Source organism: Struthio camelus, chromosome 3, assembly GCF_040807025.1.
Source record: "Struthio camelus isolate bStrCam1 chromosome 3, bStrCam1.hap1, whole genome shotgun sequence".
Lineage (NCBI taxonomy): Eukaryota > Metazoa > Chordata > Aves > Struthioniformes > Struthionidae > Struthio > Struthio camelus.
Window position 1 is genome coordinate 81190108 of NC_090944.1, and position 16071 is coordinate 81206178.

Genomic DNA, 16071 nt, shown 5'->3' on the forward strand with positions numbered 1-16071 from the left:
CCCGGAAATATTCATGTGCAATGCAAAAAAGAGAGCCCCACAAACCACAATTATCAAACAGCTACCTGCCAGAAATAAACTCTTTTTCCCAAGTAGCCCATTCGTAGCACAGTTTAATTAAAAATTGTATCACTTTCACCATCTTCCATGAGAATAAGACAAACTGTCCACTACTAAGCGTCCTAATTCCAAATGTTCAGCTACCCTATTTGCCTTGTATTTAGTTTGCAGAGCTGAAATATAAGTGAAATATAAGGGGAATAATTGCCAAGTAAATTAAAAGTATTTCAGCCTACTACTTAAATACATTCTTTAAACTTTTATCATGTACTGCCATAACAGAACTCTGAAAGCTGTTAAAAATACTTCTCTTGTAGTTCAGCTCTTAACAAATAGCGGAGGCAGGTTCTGAAAACACAGTTCTGTTCAGCTTCTTTATTCAAAACAGTGCAGCAGCAGCAAACAGACCATCAATTTGAGGGGAGTTAATACTTATCTGATTAGGTCTGATGTGCTGTTTAACCTGGATAAACAAATTAATATTCATAAGCTATATGATGCAAACATGAACTCAAGGTGTCTCTATCAAGATCTCCATTAACTTCAGTGGGAGACTAGAGTCAGGCACACATAAGGCAGTTTTAGCCCTACATCCATTTAGAGCCTGTAAAAATAATAACAGTCTCAGTTGACTGCAATCATCCATAGATCTACAAACGAGACAAGACACAAGACTCTTCCACCCCGCCCTCAGCACATTTGCTATCAGGACACTAAGTGAAAAGGTTTTTTTGTATTTCCAATCCTCATATAAGGTGTGTTATGGGGAAAAAACATCAACTGTAGTTGGGATGTTGTCACTAGCCCCCTACAAACTTGGATACTGAGTACCTTGAACATACTGGCTTTATTTAACAACTAAATTGCTAAACAGTTTAAAAAAAAAAGTAATAATAATCTGGATCCAATTCAAATTGTTGACATTGTATTATATGCTGTTTCTAATGAACAATGGAAAGCATACTTAATGATAGCAGGACCAGGGCCCTGGGGGAGGGGGAAGGAAACATTCTATAACTATTGCTGGCCAAATACCTTCCATCAAATTTTTCAACAACAACAAAGTTTCTTTGTGAAATTTACACTCACTCACTTGCACTATGCTTTAACGTTTTTGAAGTTTTATTCGGTTTAAGTTTTCTTAAGAAAAAATATTTTGACCAGTTTAGTCCATGAGACTGTTCAGTTACTACATGTCAACTTACAACAAATAAGATGCAGATCTGGACTGTGATTGGACTGACTGGACTCTGACTCAGAAAAAAATATGCTCAACCCCAGAACCAGGCTCAGGCTTCTCTTTCTGAAGGGACTTCCCTGACTCTTGCCGAAGAAAACCTCCTTGCTCCACGTTAATGACACAGAGGTAATAACTTTTGCAAATCATGCAGAGACCAACAATGACTTCACGTTTTGCAGTTTACCTGTTGCCACATTTGTCTGTGCAATTTTATGAAAACACATGAATTCTATAGCACATATTAGTTTTCAATAAAATTAGGCCTTACTACGGCAGTCTTCCCTCCACTGCGACTGACTCTGCTATTGTGCAAAGTTGCAGAATTAATTCTTATGGAAGACGGCTATTCCCCTCGCCTCCTCCCACCAAAGCCATGTTAGAAATACCTAGTTTAAATAACTTGTATATCTAAAAAGACAAAAAACAAAACCAAACTTTTCAGTTTTGTACACTAAATCAAATCGTTTTCACGGCTGAACTCATACCTCAAATCTGACAGTTCAACGATAATATACCTAGGACAATTTCACATAGATTAACCTTTCAAAACCCAACATTAAAACGATAACACTCCACAGACCACTGAAGGAATAGCTGATTACAAGTGAAATCCGGAGAAAAGCCAGTGAAACCTGGACGGAGAGAGCCGCTTCCAAACTTGGTTTCCGTGTGCCCTGAAGGACACAGGTCACCATATTCCCATCCCCTCCCATTCTGTTCTAAAAACTACGGATTTATCCCCATCTCCTACATCATCCTAGAGGCCTCAGGTGGCTCCACAGCAGAGCAGAGGGATGCACCTGTGGCTGCCACTTCTCTGGAAAGCAGCTTGAGGGCACCCCTCCGTCCACGGGAGCTCATCCAGCACTGGCACTGCCAGTGCCTCCCTTCCCCTTGCTGACCTTTCACACCTCTTCTTCGAGAAATGCCGCCCTGGGCCACAGCCCCGGGGAACCGGAGGGGACACACCGACACGACTACCCACCAATTCTCACCAACGCTCTAACTACTCCTAGTCTCGTTTTACCGCAAAAGAAAAAAAAAAAAAAAAGGAAAGAAAAAAAGCACTAAGCCCCACCGCCGGACGCTCAGCAGGAACGACCCGGTGCCCGCTCAGCGGCTGCCGGTCGGCGGTGCAGCCCAAAGCTCGCGTTAACGCCAGCGCCGAGCACCTGCTCGCCGTCCCGGCACGCCGCCGAGGCCTGCAGCGGCCGCGGCGCCGCCCGCCCCGCCGGAGAGCCCCGGCAAAACGGCCGCTGCCGCCGCCGCGCGGCCCGTTACTCTCGGCACGCGGGCGCGAGCGAGAGCCGTTGGCGAGAGCGCGACGCTGACAGGCGCCCGCCCCCCCCGCCGCCCGCCCGGCGGGATGCGGCGCCGGCGGGGGGGGAAAGAACACGACGCCTCGCGCCGGCCTCCTTCCCCCCCCCGCCCGCCCGCCCCGGTGAGTTTTAAAGGGGCAGCGCCCCAACGGCGCGGCCCTGCTCCCGCGGCGCCGGGAGCGCGGGGAGCTGGGGCTGGCGGGGGGAGCGCGGGGAAGGGAGCGGCGGCAGGCGGCGGAGCCCTGGGCTCCGTCGGTGCGGCCCGCGCTCGGCGCCGCGGGAGGGGGAAGGGAGGGGAGGGAGGGGGCTGGGTGGCTCCTGCTGCTGCTGCTGCTGCCGCCACAGCGCTCGCCGCCTCCCCTCCCCCCCGGCGGGGGCTCCTCGCTGCAGCCTCTGTGCTCCGCTCTCGGTCATGTGACCCTAACGTAACCGGACAGGAAAAGCCGCCGCCGCCGCCGCCGCGCTGACTCCGTTGTTGCTGCTGCTGCTGGGCGCGGAGACGGCGGCGGCCCGCGCGGCACCAGGCGCCTCGGCGGCCCGCGCCCCCCAGGTGAGCACCGGCCGCGCGGCGCTTCACGGGGGCTCCCGGCGCCGCCCGCACGTGTGCCGGGCCCCGCCGCACCGAGCCGGCCGCGGCCCGGGCTGAGGCGGCGGCAGGCGGGCGGGCGGGGGCGCGGCGGGGCCTGCTCGGCCCTACCTCCTCATTGTGTGCGGGAGGAGCGGAGCGGGCCGGGCCGGGCCGCGGGGTCCTGCCGCGCCGGAGCGGGCCGAGAGGGGCGAGGGGGAGAGGCGGCGGCGGCGCCTGGCGCCGCTGGGACTGCCTGGCCTCCTGACAAACCCCCGCCGGGCCGGGCCGGGCGGCTCCATCCGGGACACAGCCCGGGGGGGAGGGGGGATGGGCCCGCGCCGAGGGGAGGGAGGGGGGCAGGGCCCGCGCCGGGGGAGGGAGGGAGGGAGGGGGAGGGGGGGCCGGACTCTCCCGCCGCTGCCGCGCGCCGAGCTGGGCTCGGCCGGTTGGGGCCCGCGCTCCCTCCCGCCCGCAGCGGGGCGGCCCCCCCCCTCCCTCCCTCCCTCCGGCGGCATCCGGCGCAGGGAAGGGCGGGGGAGGAGGGAGCCGCGCGGAGCGGGAGGGGGCGGCCCCGTCTGTCTCTCCTCAGCGGGCTGGGCGGCCCTGGCGGCAGCAGCAGTCGCGGCGGTTCCCGTCTCGCGCGCCCTGGCGGCTCCGCTCGCGCTGCGTCTCGCGCCGTCGCCGTCCGTCCGTGCGCGCGTGGCGTGCGCGGGGGAGGGGGGGGGAGAGGGAGAGAGGGGCGGGCGGGGAGGAGGGGCGGGGCGGGGCGCAGCCAGTCAGAGCGGCGCGCGGCCACCCGGCCTTCCGCCCCGGCGGCCAATGGGAAGGCGCCGCCGCCACCTGTGCCACAGAGGCCGAGCGTGACTCCGGAGGGCGGGCGGCAGGCCCCGCCCCCTCCACCGCCGCCGCGCGCTACGGCGGGCGGGGGAGCGGGCGCCACGCGCCTCCCTCCCCCCCCCCGGCGCGCGCGCGTGCACGCGCGCGCGGCCCCACTGTGGCGCGGGGCCGCGCGAGGCGGTGGCGAGCGGCCGTTGAAGGGCGGGGCGGGGCGGGGCCGGCCCGGGGCCCGGGGCCTGCGTTATCGGCGGCCGGGCGCCGTGTGAGTCCCCGCCGGCCCGGGAAGGGTGCAGCGCTGACCTGCGCGAAGCTGCGGGACTGGAAAGATTGGAGGCTGGGTGGGGTTTTCTGTATGTTTGGGGAGTCTCCTTGTTTTTTGTGGTTTTTTGTTTTGCTTTGTTTTCCTTCCCTGCTGTCCAGCAGCACCGCTGGTGTCGCGGGGAGTTTTCCAGCGCGGGTACATGAACGTTTCCACGCTTCGTGTCCCGGGGGACTGGTCGAGCGGTGTGCGGGCAGCCGCCACCGCTGCCGGGCCGGAGGCGCTCACCCCGCGGGCGCGGTGGAGCTGGTGCTGTGTGCATCAGTAAACTGGAAGGAACGCGAAAGCTTTGCTGGGAGGTCTGGTATCTTTCTAAGGTGTTTGAAGATCAGTCCAGAACCATCACGCTTTGGTTTGACAGAGCTGAGCAGCAGTGTCCTGTGCTAGTCCCCTATTGCTAGTTTCCCATGAGCAACCTACTGTTGGTCTTTGCTCTCTACTAATCATTCGTAATGAGTCTTCACCCCTTTTTTTATAATATGATATCACGTTCCTTTTTAGTATCTCATTTGACTTGGGCTTACCATTTTTCACTTTATGGTCTCAGCAATAAACATGTTTTCAGAAAGGATACAGTGTAGTGTGGTTTTTCATATACAGTTAAGCAAATTATGTAATTACAAAAGCTATGATAAAGCTGAAGCAAGGTAACTCATCAAGGCTACACTGACAACCATACAGTAGTAGGATGGTTCGCATACAAGACACACGAAATATTTTACACAGTTGTCAAGTCAGTTAACTTTAAAATATGGCCATGCCACTGGTAATCACATCATTTTTGTTAGCCGGTGGTAAAATCCTTTAACATATGCATACGTATAACGTACTGACTAAGTGGTTTCCTTACTCTTTCCCTCCTCTATATAATTTTCTTAAAGTTCTTTTAGTGACTTCAGTTCAATACATTTAAATATGTTTTAAACATACACAAAAATTTAGTGTTGTACGCACATACAGACACCATATCTTTTTGTGAAAAGATTGATTCAGGTCTCTCATGATGGGCAGGAGCATCTCAAATGCCACAAAGGCTGTTTGGATGAGGGTGGAGCTATAAGCTACACAAACTTAGGGTGATAATAGCTAGAAAGAATGCCTTTCTGACTTGGGAAGTTCCCTCACCTCAGTGGTCTGTTCTGCCTCACAAGTTTTCCTGTCCAAGCACAAACCAGACTCAACACTGATGAATAAAAAAGTGTGGCATGCACAGAATAATCTAGAAGATACAAAAAAAATCTGGGAAGTTTTCCATAAGATCATGAAGTATACCTGCATGGAACGTCCTGTAGGATTAAATAACAAAGAAAGTAGTTTTTGTTGCTGCTGACGGAGCAAATGTTCCCTTTTGGAGGGAGGGGGAGGATTTTAGCATATTGCTTGTGGAAACATAATTATCCAAACACTACTTGGGAGAGGAGGGGATGGACCTGAACAGAGTTGGAACATGTTTTTTTTTTTTTTTTTCTAATTAATTGCAGTAATTGTAAAAAAATAATTGTCTATATGTTAAATTATGTATCCTTCTTTGCCCTTACACCTCTGACTCAAATGAATTCCGATTTCATGTGAATATGAAGAAATGTCAGCCTGGTTATTAGTTTTAATATTGGGGCATTCTTTAATTTTCCAGCAAGTAGAAATACTTGTTTCTCCTGTGACTAAATATATTAGCCTATGTGCAATACACCTTTACTCTCCTTCCCACGCTCTTACCATATAAAAGAAACAAGCAGTTTTGTACCTTACCTAACACTTGGAAAAAACAAAACTTTTTATAAATCCACTGCTTTTGATCCACTTCTCCTACTTTCACCTTCTTTTTATTTTCTGCTTATATGCATTATTTTAGGCATAATGTATCCTTTTTTTTTGTTGACTTCTCTTGCTGCTTTATAGACATGTACAGACCTACATTACTTCGTATTTTCACTTTTTTTCTGCCCAAAGCTTTATTTATTCTTCTTAAGTTTATAACCACCTGTTGATCTTAATATCCATATAGTCATCCAGTCAGCCATATACAACTGCCCTAACGTATGTGCCTGGCCATTTTTTCCTAAAAGTTAGAAATTCTTACTTCCAAGCCTACCCTCAAACTATTGGGAAAAGTTTGTAGCTCCTACGTTGTTCTTTTACAGTGGCCTTCTAGCAGCTACTGCAAGGAAGTGCTCTGAGGGTGGCTGACCGCTGAAACCCTGATTTAGGCTGGCTTAGGTTGATGCAGAATTTCACCTTTTTTTTACCCTAACTTGCTCTGACATCCAGGAACGGAGGGAACAGGACCTATCACCCTGCGAAGTTCTAGATTTGATAGACAAACATAAGGCACTCTGGCATGCAGGGTCCTTTAAAAATGCTATTGTAGCTTATCTCAATAAATAAATCAAAAGCTGCTGGGTGAAAAGTTTGGCCTCTCCTTTTCTGATAGTCCAGTAGTTAGAGGGCTTGCCCATACCTCAAATGAATTTATTTTTTGGCCTGGGAAGATTAAAATATATACATTGTATTTCCCAGGAGAGGGTTGTAACTATCTGGAAAGCTTAACTGTTTAAGCTTTGGATTCGGCTGGATGGACATGCAACATTTTGGTACGAAGTAGCTAGAGTCCCTGAAAATTCAGTGACTAAAAAGATAAAAAGTATCTAACTTGTCTTTTATTGGGTCCTACCCTTTTCTTATTTCTCCCATCCACATAGGAGAAAGTGTCTGAAATCATAAGGGAGTTTTATTTTTACTAATTGGACAGACAAGTGAATTGATTAAATTAGTAGCCAAAATACATCAGTCTTCCCTTTAAACGTATGTATTTTTATTTATTAATTGGTACTTTTTACTACTTATTAATCTTTCTTCCCCTCCCTTAGCTATTTATTTTGGTATATCTTAGATCCTTCCCCATTCTTTTTCAGAACTCTTTGTTCCTGGCTCTGCTTTGCTGTTTAAGCCTTCGTGAATCACATTGTCTCTCATGAAATAGAGATACTTGCCTACATGTAAGATATCATTTATATAGTAGCTTGGGGTTAAGAGGTGTTACTAAAGCATTACATAGAGATAGTAGAGGAAGATGCCTGTTAAGACAGATCTACTGTTACATCTGTACATCTACTGTTAAGTTTTACATGAAAGTCATTTGCTTTTCAGAGTGTAAAAAATGGATTTGGCCAACCATGGACTTATTCTGCTGCAGCAGCTAAATGCTCAGAGAGAGTTTGGTTTCCTATGTGACTGCACAGTTGCTATTGGTGATGTCTACTTCAAGGCACACAAATCTGTCCTTGCTTCTTTCTCCAACTACTTTAAGATGTTGTTTGTTCATCAAACCAGGTAACTATAAAAAGGTTAACTGTTAAAATGTTGCTTAGTTAGCTAAGGTAAGAAGGTCTAGCAACATTTTGAAACCTTCTGAAATGTTCTTTTTGCTTCTTGCTACAACATACAATGAATCTGGAATCTGTTCCTGCTTGCAAACTGGAAACTCAGTGATTCATTAGCAATAATGTTATAAATTAGCAAATGCTATTTATCTTTCAAAAACATAGAGTGCCTAGAAGTGAATATTAAAGGGATCCTGTCTTTTCACTGTTGCACTTTTTTTTCCTCCACTCCTATCCTCTGCCCAGTCTTGGCACTATTCCTGATGTTTCTGTAACATTATATACAATCTAATAAGTTTTTGCTAGGAGATCTGGAGAAATAAACATGTAAAAGATGGTAATCTGTTTTAGTTTTGGGTTTTTTTTTTTTAAAGTTTACCAAAGTAAATTAAATAATGAAATATTATATAGTGGTGGAAAATATGGGAATTTTTTGTTTGGTTTGGTTTGGGATTTTTTTGCAGACAGCTTAACATAGTGGGCATGGAAAAGATAAAGAAAATGACTATTTTGAAGATTTTTTGTTACTTTTTTTCTCAATTATTTGAATTTGCTCAAATACTTTATAGTAAGTGAGCAAATGCTAAGAGTTCTTAGCCAAAAGTAAAAGTCAAGGTCAAAGGCACATATGCACTTCTGAGACAGGTCTGCAGGTAGATATGAAAGTCTTAGTGCTCTGTCAAGAGCATACAGTCATCTCTGGAGGACAGCATCGCAAAAATTTACATCTGAATAATATATCTTGAGTTCAAAAGCAGTCAGAGGGATAGCTCAAGAAGGATGCACCTCAATTAAGAAATGGAAGAATTGGCTATAATTTCCTCCTCAGCTTAGTAGCCTACTGTGGTTAGACCATTCAGCAGTGTGGGGTCATGTCTATTTCTGGATTTCTTCTTTTATTTAATGTTTGTTTAATGTAAGAGCTAAAATAACTCTGAGAAAAACAGTTAGAATCCCAAATTCTCTCATGTCTCACGGCTAAATGTCCTAACCAAGATATTCCTGATTTTCTTTCCTGTTCCATGAATCGTGCCTTTCTTTCTACACAAAGACTAGGCTTCCATGGAGGAGTGGTGGGTGTTTCAGTCCAGAGTATCCTAAAAGCTTGATGGATAGGGCATGCTCCCAATAAGAGGATGGTGTTGGTTTGAATTCTCTTAGGCTGAAGGAGGCATTACAACCCAAGTGTCTCACTTAGCTGGGTGCTCCAACCAAGAGGCTGTTAGGCTGACTGAGCATACCACTGGTACTACCTTTCTTCCCCCCTGATCAGGAAAAGAAGCTACTATTCTGCTTCATGACAAGTCTGGCCTTCATGCGTTAGATGTGCTCAGACTATACCTGTTGTATCAGATCCGTAGGGAATTCACCTGCTCTCCTGTGTAGTTTCTGGATCAGAACGCAATTTAGACAAGGTGATACTGAACATTTACAAAAGTGTAACTGTAAACACAAGTGCGACACAGAAGCCAAAGAGGCAAGGCCAAATTAATTTTAGGTGCTTTCAGGGCTAAGAGCTGAGAAAAGTTTAATGGATTGTGAATTTAGACTCACTGGAAGCTCTTAATTTAGCTACAGACATGTTTAAATCCAACAAAAAATGGCAAAAAAGCTTCACAATTTCCAAAATATATTAATATGTGACAACAATTCTATAACATGACAGCAATTCAAAAAGTTATAGATTGCAGTGGGACGGCTTTATCTTTCAAGCCAGTTACTTTCCTCCGGAAAACAAAATGTTATCTTTAAAGTAGCCGATAGGATTAGCTCTTTTATATCAGAGCATTTCTCTACTGATGGAACATACCCTCTCTTTTTAAGTAACACTGACTGTTGCTGGAAATGACGCTTAGTAGAAACTTCAGAGCGCAACGTATATGTGATAACGGTTTTCCCATCGTTACTGAAAATGACAAATATCACTTCATTTCCCCGTTAAGAATGTGTTAACATATTACAGACCGATCAGCAACTGCTGGTATCCTATTCCAGCTAGTAGAGTGGGGATGTTTCATTAAGCAAACATATTTATTACAGAGTCTGTCTTTTGAATTTAAGCAATGTGTCTGATTTTTATTAGTGTTTTCATAACCTAGATCTGGTTTAAAAGTTTTTTCTTATCTCTTATTGATTATTTTGTTTCACATTTCAGTGAATGTGTCCGTTTGAAAGCAACTGACATACAGCCAGATATCTTCAGTTATCTCTTGCATTTGATGTACACTGGGAAGATGGCACCGCAACTCATTGACCCCGTTCGACTAGAACAGGGAATAAAGTTTCTGCATGCATATCCACTAATTCAAGAGGCCAGCCTTGCAAGTCAAGGAACTTTTTCTCACCCGGATCAAGTTTTTCCATTAGCATCTTCATTATATGGCATTCAGATTGCCGATCACCAGATAAGACATCCCACTAAGGTTACATCAGCAACTGACAAACTCGGGCGAGAACCGAGGCCACAGACTTCACGGATGAACCAGGAGCAGGTTTCCGAGGGCTCACAGCTCTCACAGCTAGCTACAACTCTGCCACAAGTGACCCGGACAAATATGACCACTTCTGACCCATTGCCATCATCTTTATCTCCAGAACTGGTATCTGCTGCTGGCAATAATTCACCCACAGGAGAAGAAGCCAACATGGAAGCATCTTCTTCGGATGAACAGCCTGCTTCACTCACGATAGCACACGTCAAGCCAAGTATTATGAAAAGGAACGGAAGCTTCCCCAAATACTATGCCTGCCACCTCTGTGGCCGCCGATTCAATTTGCGAAGTAGCTTGCGTGAGCACCTCCAGATCCACACAGGAGTTCCCTTCACCTCTTCCCAGCAGGGAGAAAGCAACATTTCTTTGTCTCTCTGTAACAACACAGCTGAAAAAGATGCCATGGAAGTGCCTGAAGCTGGAATGATTAGTGACAGTGAGCTGCAGCAGATCTCAGACTCCCCAATAATTGATGGGCAGCAGCAATCAGAGACACCACCCCCCTCAGATATTGCAGACATAGACAACTTGGAGCAGGCAGATCAAGAGAGGGAAGTAAAAAGACGGAAATATGAATGTTCCATTTGTGGTCGCAAATTTATTCAGAAAAGCCACTGGAGGGAGCACATGTACATACACACTGGCAAACCTTTCAAGTGCAGCACTTGCGACAAAAGCTTTTGTAGGGCTAACCAGGCTGCCAGACATGTGTGCCTAAACCAGAGCATGGACACGTACACGATGGTGGACAAACAGACTCTGGAGCTCTGTACTTTTGAGGAAGGCAGTCAAATGGACAACATGCTAGTACAGACCAACAAGCCCTACAAATGTAACTTGTGTGACAAAACGTTTTCAACTCCCAATGAAGTGGTTAAACATTCGTGCCAAAATCAAAACTCTGTCTTTACACTAGAGGAAGATCGCTCCATTCTGCTAGGTAGTGGGGACACAGAAGCCACAGAGACTGATAATTCAGTGTTAGCCTCCATCAAAAAGGAGCAGGAAGCAGTGTTGTTAGACTGAATGTGAAACCTATATCAATTTTTTAAAGTTTCTTTATTCATTTTTATTAAATCAACTTTTTCCTCCCCTTTCTTACCTCACTTCCCCCCGCCATCTTTTCTACCATCCTCCTTCCGACCCTTTGTCTTCAGCAACCAGAACTGTACTGGCACATTAGGAAATTGGACTTTGCCTCTCCCACCAAAACAAACAAAAAGCTCTAGCATCAAACCACAACATAATTGATTTTAATACAAAGGAACGTGTTAAAAAATAATCCAGCTAACTATGTTGATAGTATTAGTTAATCCAAATTTAATAGATTTTAAACAAAGTTTAGGTTACTTAAAAGCAGATTTAAATACAATGATGAGTGTAATGAGAGCTCATGAGTATGGTGAGCAAAGACTATATGTATTAGTTTCCCTGGTAAAAGGCATTTTGAGAAGATCTGGCAAATCAAACTCCATGTGCAAGTTAATTAAGATTATAACTTACAAAAGAAACCTCAGAATTTTTTTCAATGAATCCAAGAAACTGTTCATTGAGTAAAAAAGAGATGAGGGTGTTGGCGTTTTTTTTGCCGTGTGTTTTCCTTCAAGTATGCCTTTGTGTATCTGTTTCAGCTAGCATCATTGATTGAAGCAAAGTAGTTACTTAGTCAAATTATGACTCAAGTAGCTGTAATAATAATGTGATGGCAATCTTTATATATATATAAAAATACTGTATATGTATAAAGATTTATAGAGAGAGAGAAAGTGTTTGTGTGTATATTTGGTACAGGTAAATAAATGCACACATCTTTTTTAAGCACCTGGCCATCTGCTTTCAGATTCAACCCAAAAGGTCTTTTAGTTGTTTGACAGAACTAGTCATTGCACAGATTGCTTTTAACCAAATTTAAAATGTCCTGAGCTGTGTGCATTTTTATTGACCTGTTGAAAAGAAGCTAATGTGGTAAGTGTTGTCACACAAGATACAAAGGGAACTAGAGAAGTGACATACTGGTGAGCCCTGTACCATCACTGGTGCAGCACGCGCATATGGTGGTAGCATAGTTTTGAGTCATTCTGGATGAACGGAGAGAGAAGAAACTTTATTGCCTTACTCAGGCAAGGAATGTCCATGATTTCATTTGGTCTAATTGCAAGAGCTAAGATGAAGAAAAAGTAGTACAGAGACCTACGAGCAACAGGGGATCATGATTGTTTTAAAGTGAATCTGTAGTCCTGAACTGGCGAATTTTGCTCTTAGAGAGTCCCATTATTTTCAAAGCCAAGACAAAGTCTGCAAAAACTGAAAGAATGAATTGTGTAGTTTTAGTTACTGCTATCGATAGCACTGCATCTTTGTGTTTAAAATCAAGTTGTTGATTCTTATTATTTTATATAAATGCCCGGAATTTTTGCCAGTAGCCTAAAACTCTAAACTGATAGCAGCACTGAGGCCCACGAACAATTCTTGGGCCAACAGAAGGCTGCAGCAGACAGAATAAGCGCCCCATCATAAATGGAGACAGTGTGTGTTTTGGGGGGAGGGATGGGAGAGGGCAAGTCACAAACCACAGCTCTACTCTGTGTATACGTTTAAACTGAATATCATCTTTTTGTGTATAGTTAAGTTCTCAGATTTGTAAGTTTTTATACATCATTTCATTGAATAAAAACTGAATTAAATGGGATGTGATTTATTGAGTTGAAGATGAAAGGTTCTTGAATTTTGATCCTTCTAAAAGAACTCTGACTGAATCAGTTTAAAAGCCAAGCAGTATATTCTGTATATCAGAGTAAAACCTCCTTCATATAGGAACAGAATATACCTTACTAAAGCCTAAAACAATGGATTTAGCACAAAGGGTCACTACACATTTCTGAAGCTTATTACAAGATGATAATTATTGTAAAGTTTACTATAAGTGCTGTTGAGTTGATTATCTGTATCGTCTTAGAGTAAAAGATTTAAAATCAATTGATTTTACTTCAAAGTATAAAAATGTAAAAAAAAAAAAAATCTTACTGAATTATTTTAGCGTTGCCTATTTTAAAACCTTTTTTAGAATCTTCATCTACCAATGTAATTTCTCTAAATATGTTCTTATCTCACTAAGTCTGAAATGCGCTCAGAGCAGGGGGAGGAAGGAAATCATTCCTTATTTAGGGTATGGTCAGGGTTTTGAAGTTGCTGTGGTTTAGGGGAGAGATGTAAGTTCATTTCCAAAATGACTACAGCTGCGAAAGGTGTTGCCACCTCAGCTATTGGTTACTGTTTAGTCAGATGATCTTTTAAGAACTCCAGGTGTGCTCCTATGCTCCTGGCTTAGTTCACCAGGTGACTGGTTATATCGCAAGTGTACGTGTGGCCACACTGCTTTATGTTAGACACTCAGCAGCCCCTAGTTTTTACCGTGTTCCTGCTATCACCTCTTCTTCTCCACTGTTTGGAGAACGTGTTTGCTCAGTTACATGTTGAGTGGGCTCAGTGAACTGATTCCACTGAAAAGTGACCAGTCTAGAAAAAAAATGCTGTTTTTCAGTCAAGTCAGTTCCCTATTTTAGCTCTGCAGAGGGTTACACATGACTCATTGTTGTGCAAGGGCAGGAATGAGCAGGCAGGAGACTCGCTGAAGCCAGTGTTGTGGCTGAAGATGTCTGCAGCAAAGAGGGAGGAAGCAATAGGTCCCATTTGGGCAGGTCCCTCCTCTGGTGGGCGGTGTGGCCTTGCAAACTTAGGCACGGGCACAAAAAGAAGGTGCTGCGTAGGACAGGAAACAAGTAGCCAGGAGCAGAGGTTGGTTATGGCAGCGCTGCTGCTGCGAGAAAAATTATATTGCAGGCTCAACAGAGATACCCGCACCCACTAAAATTCATTCTTAAGAACTAACACTATCTGGAAAAGAAACAAATAATTTTGCAATAAAGAGACTATTTTGATATATGTTCAGCTATTATACTAGTTTATTTTAAATATGCTTTATTGTCTGATGCTCCATAATGATGTTTAAGTCATTGTCTCTCTCTGCTTGGGAAGTTTTGTTCTTCCACAATGAATTAGGAACATTCTAGAAGGCAGGATCACTATATTTTGGTAAAAAATAGTTTCCAGGTTATTACAGCCCCACGAAGAATTTGGGTACTATATCCTTATAGCAAGCACAACTATAGTTCTATTCAAGCATCTTTGTTAAATCCTATCTGAATTAGTATTACAGTCAGAGAAAACTTCAAGTTTTATCTTTAATCTTCTAACCCAGAAGGTTATGGCTGAATTATTCATTCAGTCTGCTCACTTGGTGAAGTTGAGAATATTCTATAAAATTAAAGAAGACAAGTTTGCAGGAACTATTGAATAATCTGAGGGAAGCATGCCATCTGAGCACAATCCTGTGCAACGTACTCTAGGTGACCCTGCTTGAGCAGGGGGTTTGGACTAGGTGATCTCCAGAGGTCCCTTCCAACCTCAACTGTTCTGTGTGATTCTGTGATCATTCAAGCCTGGAACTTATCCCCAATATGTTTACAAAGGAAATACATTAACTTCAAAGTTAATTCCCCTGGCATGTCACTTAGTAAGATACCTCTGCCTTCGCCTCAGAAGTACTAAGCACCTACAAATCCAGGTGTATTTGGTCAATAGAAAGAACAGGTAATTATCATCTCTGACAGCTAAGATAGTCCACTACAAAAAAAAAAACAAAAAAGTTTTTTTGTCAACTTTGTATTGAACATCTTTTTTTGGTCATTGGTCTGATAATCATTCTGCTTCTTCACGGGGAGAATTAGAAAATGTTAGTGTTACAAATACTGAATATTTTAAGGTATGTTCATATTTACATTTTAGGGTCTTAGGTTGTTGTCTTGATTTTTAGAATATCTGCTTTTCAGCTCTTCAACTCCAAATCACCTAAAATAATAGCTTTAGTCACAAAAAAAGCAATTTATTTGTATTAGCTTTAAATAACTGTTTGGCATTGCAAAATCTTTTAAAAGTAATTAAAACCATATGAAATACAGCTAAACAAGTGCAGGTGCTAGGATGTCCTGGGACATCACAATTGCAATGTTTTTCCCAAGCTGCTTGACAGCAGCATGTTATGTTTTTAGGTATTTCTGCCTTTTTGGAGAGTAACGTCTTTTAGTTATCTTCAACATAAGCTATTGGGGACTAACATGATCCATTATTAATTCAGCTAAAGTATGTTTAGATCATTGTTTTTGCATGCCTTTTAATCTTCAAAAAGCAAATACAACTAAAGAGGAACTCATTGTGAAGTAAGTTGGGAGTTCAGTCAGCTACTCTGTGATTTATTGCTCCATCAAAGGCAACAATGTTTCCATAGCGCAAGCTACTTCATGGCTGTGAATGATTAGGAGTATTCAGGCTCCTTAAAACAAATTCCATTTAACATGCCTATTTCAGCACTGTAAATGTTATATTATTAGTAAATGTTACACTATTAATTAGTTCTAGCATTATATCTTAATAATGGAATGTACCTCATAAGCTAGTAGTGGTGCTAAAAGCTGTCTGTTTAAAAAAAAAGAAAACAGCTTTGTCCTACCCAAGGCAGTACGTTTCCATTGTAGTTTTGTTCACTAATTTTTGGTTATAAACATGCCTGTTGTTGTCCCTCGATCATAGAATCCCAGTCATACCAAGATGAGAACAAAATGTAGACAGAAAGGAGTTTTTTGCAGCCTGCCTCATGACTATATTTTTCCCAAGTGATCTATGATCACTTCTAGAAGTGAGAGAAACTCACTGCCCTTAAATATGGGCTTCTATCAAGTCTGCTATTAAAAAGAAAATATCTTTACGGAACTTAGCCAAAACAACCACATTCCCTTCCTT

The 16071-nt window shown here is 44.0% G+C and overlaps 1 protein-coding gene and 1 long non-coding RNA gene across 3 annotated transcripts in view; one reads left to right on the forward strand and one right to left on the reverse strand.

Annotated features, from left to right (window-relative positions):
- LOC104140144 (uncharacterized) overlaps positions 1-3471 on the reverse strand; it is a 29242-nt gene extending 25771 nt beyond the window's left edge. The window contains exon 1 of the long non-coding RNA XR_011140263.1: positions 3317-3471. This is a non-coding gene — a long non-coding RNA (uncharacterized lncRNA). The remainder of the gene's footprint in view (positions 1-3316) is intronic.
- On the forward strand, positions 2893-12899 carry ZBTB2 (zinc finger and BTB domain containing 2). 2 transcript variants are annotated; one of them, XM_068938708.1, is made up of 3 exons: positions 2893-3169; positions 7491-7673; positions 9879-12899. In XM_068938708.1, exons 2-3 carry the CDS (start codon positions 7501-7503, stop codon positions 11239-11241), a joined length of 1536 nt encoding a protein of 511 aa, XP_068794809.1. In that variant the 5' UTR covers positions 2893-3169; positions 7491-7500; the 3' UTR covers positions 11242-12899. The 2 variants fall into 2 exon arrangements, with proteins under 2 accessions (XP_068794809.1, XP_068794810.1); XM_068938709.1 differs by lacking the exon at positions 7491-7673 and having other exon boundaries at positions 2902-3169.
- Positions 12900-16071: the final 3172 nt, after the last annotated feature.

Bases quoted from the DNA above. Each gene is read 5' to 3' on its own strand.
- ZBTB2 (XM_068938708.1), top strand. From the start codon at position 7,501: ATGGATTTGGCCAACCATGGACTTATTCTGCTGCAGCAGCTAAATGCT. The intron at 7,674-9,878 runs GTAACTATAAAA...TTCACATTTCAG, and splicing joins TTGTTTGTTCATCAAACCAG to TGAATGTGTCCGTTTGAAAG.